General features: G+C 47.3%; 1 protein-coding gene across 1 annotated transcript in view; it reads left to right on the forward strand.

The window, feature by feature from the left end:
- Hhip (hedgehog interacting protein) overlaps positions 1 to 4804 on the forward strand; it is an 80343-nt gene extending 75539 nt beyond the window's left edge. Inside the window, exons 12-13 of the mRNA XM_070022136.1 lie at positions 1601 to 1749; positions 4469 to 4804. Coding sequence (XP_069878237.1) covers positions 1601 to 1749; positions 4469 to 4662 — 343 coding nt within the window. The 3' untranslated portion in view covers positions 4663 to 4804. The remainder of the gene's footprint in view (positions 1 to 1600; positions 1750 to 4468) is intronic.
- The last annotated feature ends 1196 nt before the right edge of the window (positions 4805 to 6000 follow it).

Below are 6000 nucleotides of genomic sequence, written 5' to 3' on the forward strand. Positions count from 1 at the left end.
GCTCCCCCAAAATTGTGTCATGAGCAGTCAGGACTGTGAGCCAGCCCGGTCCAGCTTGAATGGCATAAAGAAACAAGAACCATAAAAAGACTTCTTAGGGCTTTCTCTGTAACCGATGGTGGTTGGAGAATTTTAACAAAGCCTAAACAGCACATAATAGCACATGCCTGTAATGCCAGCCCCTGAGACACTAAGATAGTGGTATCAGGAGTTCAAGGCCAGCCTGGGTTACAGAATGAGAAACTGTCTTAAACAAACTCTTTTTGTCAGATCATTCTGATACATATGACAAAAGTTAACAAGAATTGAAGCCTGAGCAAAATTAATTTATTCCAGTCTTTGAGACAATTCATTTACATGATTTAACTAATCAAAATCCATCATTAAGAAAAAGTCCATGACCTTTTCTTATATTGCAAATAAGATGCCTTCCTTGGCTGTTATTACATTTGTTTTGCTTCACAAAATAAACAAAGATGCATATTATAAAAATATATATTAGCACACAAAATATTATATATGGCCTTTCTTTACATAGAGGTTCTTTTGCTTCAATAATACAAATATACCCATGCATAATACTGTAATAACCTTTCAAGAAAAATGGGTTTGAAAAATGTTATCTGTGAAAAAGGCATTAAGATGAAAACAATAATTAAATTCTGAGTTTATTCATTACAAGGGTTTATCTTGACCAATGCAATCAGCCTTGTGATATTGCCACAAGCCAGTGACAAGAGAAATTAATTGGTATATCCAAGTAAACTGTATTTTCAGAGAAGCTTTAATTGCTTTAAAAAAATCTACCTTCCAAGTATAAAATATCACTGTAATTATCTTTGATACATCTTGATTGCTATAGAGTTTCTTAGAATGTCTCATGTGCTTGTTTTGGTTATCATTGCTTTATATTTTTCTGTTCTTTCAAACATTGAGCTGCCAGTCAAAAGGAAAGGATCGGCTGGGAAGGTGGCTCAGTGGTGGAGCGCTTGCCTAGGATGTACAAAGCCCTGAGTTCCATTCCTCAGCAGCACATAAACAGAAAAAGCCAGAAGTGGCGCTGTGGCTCAAGTGGTAGAGTGCTAGCCTTGAGCAAAAGACGCTCAGGGACAGTGCCCAGGCTCTGAGTTCAAGCCCAAGAACTGGCCAAAAGAAAGAGGAAGGAAGGAAGGGAGGGAGGGAGGGAGGGAGGAAGGGATTATAGTGTGGTTCATGGTTGTAATCCTAGCTCCTCAGGAGGCTGCGATCTGAGAATTGGGATTGGAAGCCTGCTTGGGCAGGAAAATCAGTGAGATTATCATCTCCACTAATTACCAAAAGTTAAAAAAATAGCCGGAAGTAGAGCTGTGACTCAGTGGTAGAGCACCAGCCTTGAGCACAAAAGCACAGGGACAAGTACCCAGGCCCTGAGTTCAAGCTCCAGGACTGGTACCTACGTGTGCACATGTGCGCGCGCGCGCACGCACACACACCCACACACACACACTGATCCATTTGAAACAAAGGTCTCTTGAAAGCAGTAAATACACTGAATCACAGGGTTTCCTTCCAATATTGACTCACAAGCAAAGTGCAATTCCCTCTCTTGTCTTGGCTGCAGACCATTGATGCCTGAAGAATGCCGAGTGCCCGTGCAGCCCGCACAGACGCTGACATCTGAGTGCTCCCGGCTCTGTCGCAATGGCTACTACACACCCACGGGCAGGTGCTGCTGCAGCCCGGGCTGGGAGGGCGACTTCTGCAGGATCGGTCAGTATCTCGGCTGTCACTCAAAAGACCAGAAGGTGGGACTGCCGGGAGGAACTCAAGAACTTAGCATCGGGTGTTTCCTTTAGAGTCCTCAAGTGTGCAGAACTGTTTAGATGTTTACAATTACCTTCATGCTCACCTTTCCTGTTTCCCACTGTTAGCTGTTCACATAGGTGAGTTTATTATGAGTATGAAGGACCTATAAATGACTGAAGTCTTTCAAAAGGTGAGAGAGAGAGAGAGAGAGAGAGAGAGAGAGAGAGAGAGAGAGAGAGAGAGAGAGAGAGAACGCTGCCCAGCTACTCAGCTATGTCATCTCCATGGGGTGTTCAGCCCTGAGCCCTCACACCAACCAATGACTTAGTGTTTGCCAACTCCCTCTCCAAGTGCTAGCATTTTCCAGACACCCCATAAATGCCTTCCCTGGCTTTACTGCTGGCTTTCTTGCTGAAGCACGCATGCGCGCATGCACACACTGTTTTTCAGTGGGTGTTACTAAATAAAAAGGGAAAATGCAATTATCTAGAGGTGTACTGGGAGATTTAAAAATTCTGTTTGTCACTCCCTCATGAACCGTCAAGCAGGTGTGTTGCTGCTGAAAGACAGCAAAAGAGACATATTTGTTCAGGGTCACTCTATCCTTTAACTCGAGATTTCCTCCATTTGGTTGAGTTGGTATGAAATAAGAAAACTGGATACATTCAGAAACTTAAGAGCTGAAGATACCCATGTTAGACATGTATATTCAACAAAAACCATGTGTATTAGAAACATTAGTAATGTTTTTGTTCTCCGCTTTTTTGTTTTCACACATTGAAGTGGCTTCTGCCAATGAAAATTCAAACTCCAAATTAATATTTAGTAGGATTCTTACCTTATAAATACCTCTCTTTATTCTGCAGGCACATTTCGTTCCCAAAATTGTAGCCACAACCTGTCTACTTTATACATTGTCTAACAGAAATATTTAACATAAAGTCATATATTTATATTTTAAGCTTGATTTGGTAGTTTACTAACATAACATCATTAACTGATCAAAAATTGTTCATAATACGATCAATAACTATAGATAGGTATCTAGGAGGGAGCTTGCTTAAAATCCAAGAAATTAAGTCATTATATTAATTTAAATTAATACAACCTATTGACTTATTCTCTTCCCTTCTTGTTAGATGACCAAACAATGAATATCAATGTCAAAATATAATATTCAAATGTCTGCTAATATATGATCCCTTGGCCTCTTTGGATGCCTGGCAGTGTCTGCTCACTGCCACTTTGTAAGAAGCCATCCATTCTGTTCAATTTCTATACTTCCTCTAACTGCAGTGTCATCTCCAATAACCAGTTCACAATTTCGGAGTGTCTTTTAGTTTGTTTAAACTAAGGGTGAATAAATTATTTTTAATACTGGTAGCAATATACCTATCTTAGTAGACGTTAACAATAATATGAGAGATGAATGAAAATAGACATCTTTGAGGTGACATTTGTGTTTTAGTAGAGTACTTTACTTTTTCCAATGAAATTTTCTTCTTTCTAATTGAAGTATTTTTTATGGATGAGATAGTTCAAAACCGTCTCATAAACGCAATCTGGGACATTTTGACCCAAGCTAGACCTTTATTCATACATCTAATGGTGTCTTTGTCTCCTATAGTTTAAAAGAGAATATAGGCAAGCCGGGCGCTGGTGGCTCACGCCTGTAATCCTAGCTACTCAGGAGGCTGAGATCTGAGGATCGCGGTTCAAAGCCAGCCCGGGCAGGAGAGACCGTGAGACTCCTATCTCCAATAAAACCACCAGAAAACCGGAAGTGGCGCTGTAGCTCAAGTGGTAGAGCGCTCGCCTTGAGCTGAAGAGCTGAGGGACAAACGCCCAGGCCCAGAGTTCAAGCCCCACGACCGACAAAAAAAAAAAAAAAAAAGAGAGAATATAGGCAATTTCTTCTTTGCTACCCTTCCTCCCTTCCTTCCTTCCTCCTTCCCTCCCTCCCTCCCTTCCTTGCATAAGCCTCAGACACCCTGATATTGTTTGGCAGCACTGCTTTGCCCTGGGCCTTGCCCTGCTTGGCAAGTGCTCCACCTCTTCAGCCATGTCTTAGTCCTTGATTTTATCTGCTAATGTGTGAAAACACATGGCAAAGCCTCTGCCGTCCACCTTGCGATGCAGCAGCTGGCTGGGCTCATGGATGTCTGGAAGGACGGGCTGCGGCTCCCCGGGGTACGAGGGAGGCACGTGCAAGGCCGGGATCGGCATCCCCCTCTCCGTCGGTGCCGTCGGCGCCCGCCGTGGGTGACCGGTGCACTGACCACCCAACGCGGTCCCCGGCCCCCTGGAGCAGCCGGGCCTGCCTCCCCACCGAGCCTGCGTGCAGGATTCCTCCATGCGGGGCTGCCAGGCCTCCCGCACTGCGCATGCTCCGCCCCTCCCACACCAGCCCGACCTCCTCGGTCGGTGGCTGCCTAGGTCTCCGGGCTGGCCTGGGGGGCGGGGGACCCCGAAGGCTTGACATGGGTGTGACAGGAGTCCGTTCTGCAAGACCGGCTTCTCGTGATCTCTCTAGAAATGGCTTTCATTCTGTGTCTAGTTGTGCCTCCCCCCACAGAATGATGATGATCGTGGCGATACGGGGGGGCTGGAAACCTCCCTCCCCGGTCGCGTGGCCTTGCCCCCCCCACCTCACACACACAGAGCGGTCCTTGCTTTCTTTCAGCCAAGTGTGAGCCGGCCTGTCGACACGGAGGCGTCTGCGTGAGGCCCAACAAGTGCCTGTGCAAGAAGGGGTACCTGGGGCCGCAGTGCGAGCAGGCGGAGCGGGGCGCGCGGCGCGCGGCGCGCGCAGGTATTCTCGATCAGATCATTGACGTGACCTCCTACTTGCTGGACCTCACCAGCTACATTGTCTAGGGCCCGCGCGCGCGGCGCATGCGCGCGCCGTCCCTTCCCGCGGGCCCGGGCTGCTTACCCCGCCATTAGACAGCGAAGACCGCTCCCCGCTTCCCGCTCCCGATCGCGTCCTCGCGAGTCGCGCGTGCCCGCGGGGAGGGCCGGCGGGAGGGCCCACCGCGGCCGGCCGCCCTCCCGCCCCCCCCCCCGGCGCGCGTGGACTCCCGCAGGCGTGGGCGCGCCAGCCGACGGCCCCCGCCGAGGAGCCGGGTCCGTGGAAGGACCCACGCGGGCGGCGGGCCCGTGCGCACCCCGCGCACCCCGCGCACCCCGCCGGGCGCGGAGGACAGCGCGCCGCCTCCTTTGCCTCTTGGGCCGCGATGGAGTCGCTTCAGCCCCGCGTCTGGGCGGTTCTCAGTCGTTTCCAATGATTAAATCATTTCAGCGCGTTGTGTTTAAAGCAGTCTTCCTGCAAGGCCTGTCCTCATTGTACATTTTATTTAACAATAGGCACTGGGTTCGTGTTACCTATTTATATATTTTTATTTTATTTTTATAATATAGACGTCACCTAGATGAAACACCTCTACCCTCTCCTGTACAATACTAAAGTTACGCTTTTCACCAACTTACAGTGGAAAGAAGGGGAGAGAGAAGGCAGGCTTTAATGCGCTGCGGATCTAATCTAGCCTTGTGTCCTTTTGCCAACCTGTAATCATTAACAACGGATGAAAAAGCAAGAAAGCAGCCAGTCCCTATAAAATCCCAGCCTTAAACATTTGTAAAGTGCCTTTCACCGTCGCGAGACTGCTAAGAGTTTGTGTAATTAGAACGTGGCAGAGTTCGCACTGACTCCACCCACTGGCAGGAGCTCGCTTGTTGTTAAGCAGATCGTGGCTGTGTAAGCTGTCGCCTGTACAACGCTTTCACAGAATAATTCTTGGCAAGTATGACTTAATGCTGTGTGTTCTGTCAGGACTCCATGAAAATAGCCTTTGGTTAATGTATCAATAAATTTCCTGTTAATGTTCTGTTCAGGTTTTGAAAAGAAATGACATGTCGGTCCAACCTAAAGCTACAAGTCTGATAGACATTTTTCGCACTGGCTTTCCAGGCCACCTCTCCACATTTGGATTTAAACAAAATTCTAAGGCATCACTGTACCAGCCCCAAAGCACACACCTATAGTCCTTTGTCCTTAGATAAATGCCTGGGCCTCTACAAATTCAGTTGTAGCGTGGTGTAGACAATGCAGCAAACGCTGACCTTCCAGATCTGCTCCCAACCTTAGGCATAGGAGCCTCAATTAAAAAAACCAAGTGTCACCGTAGCCAGCATTTGTGTCTGGTTTTCAAGCGA

The sequence above is a fragment of the Dipodomys merriami genome, unplaced genomic scaffold (assembly GCF_024711535.1).
Source record: "Dipodomys merriami isolate MVZ:Mamm:240054 unplaced genomic scaffold, mDipMer1.0.p SCAF_15, whole genome shotgun sequence".
Classification (NCBI taxonomy): Eukaryota; Metazoa; Chordata; class Mammalia; order Rodentia; family Heteromyidae; genus Dipodomys; species Dipodomys merriami.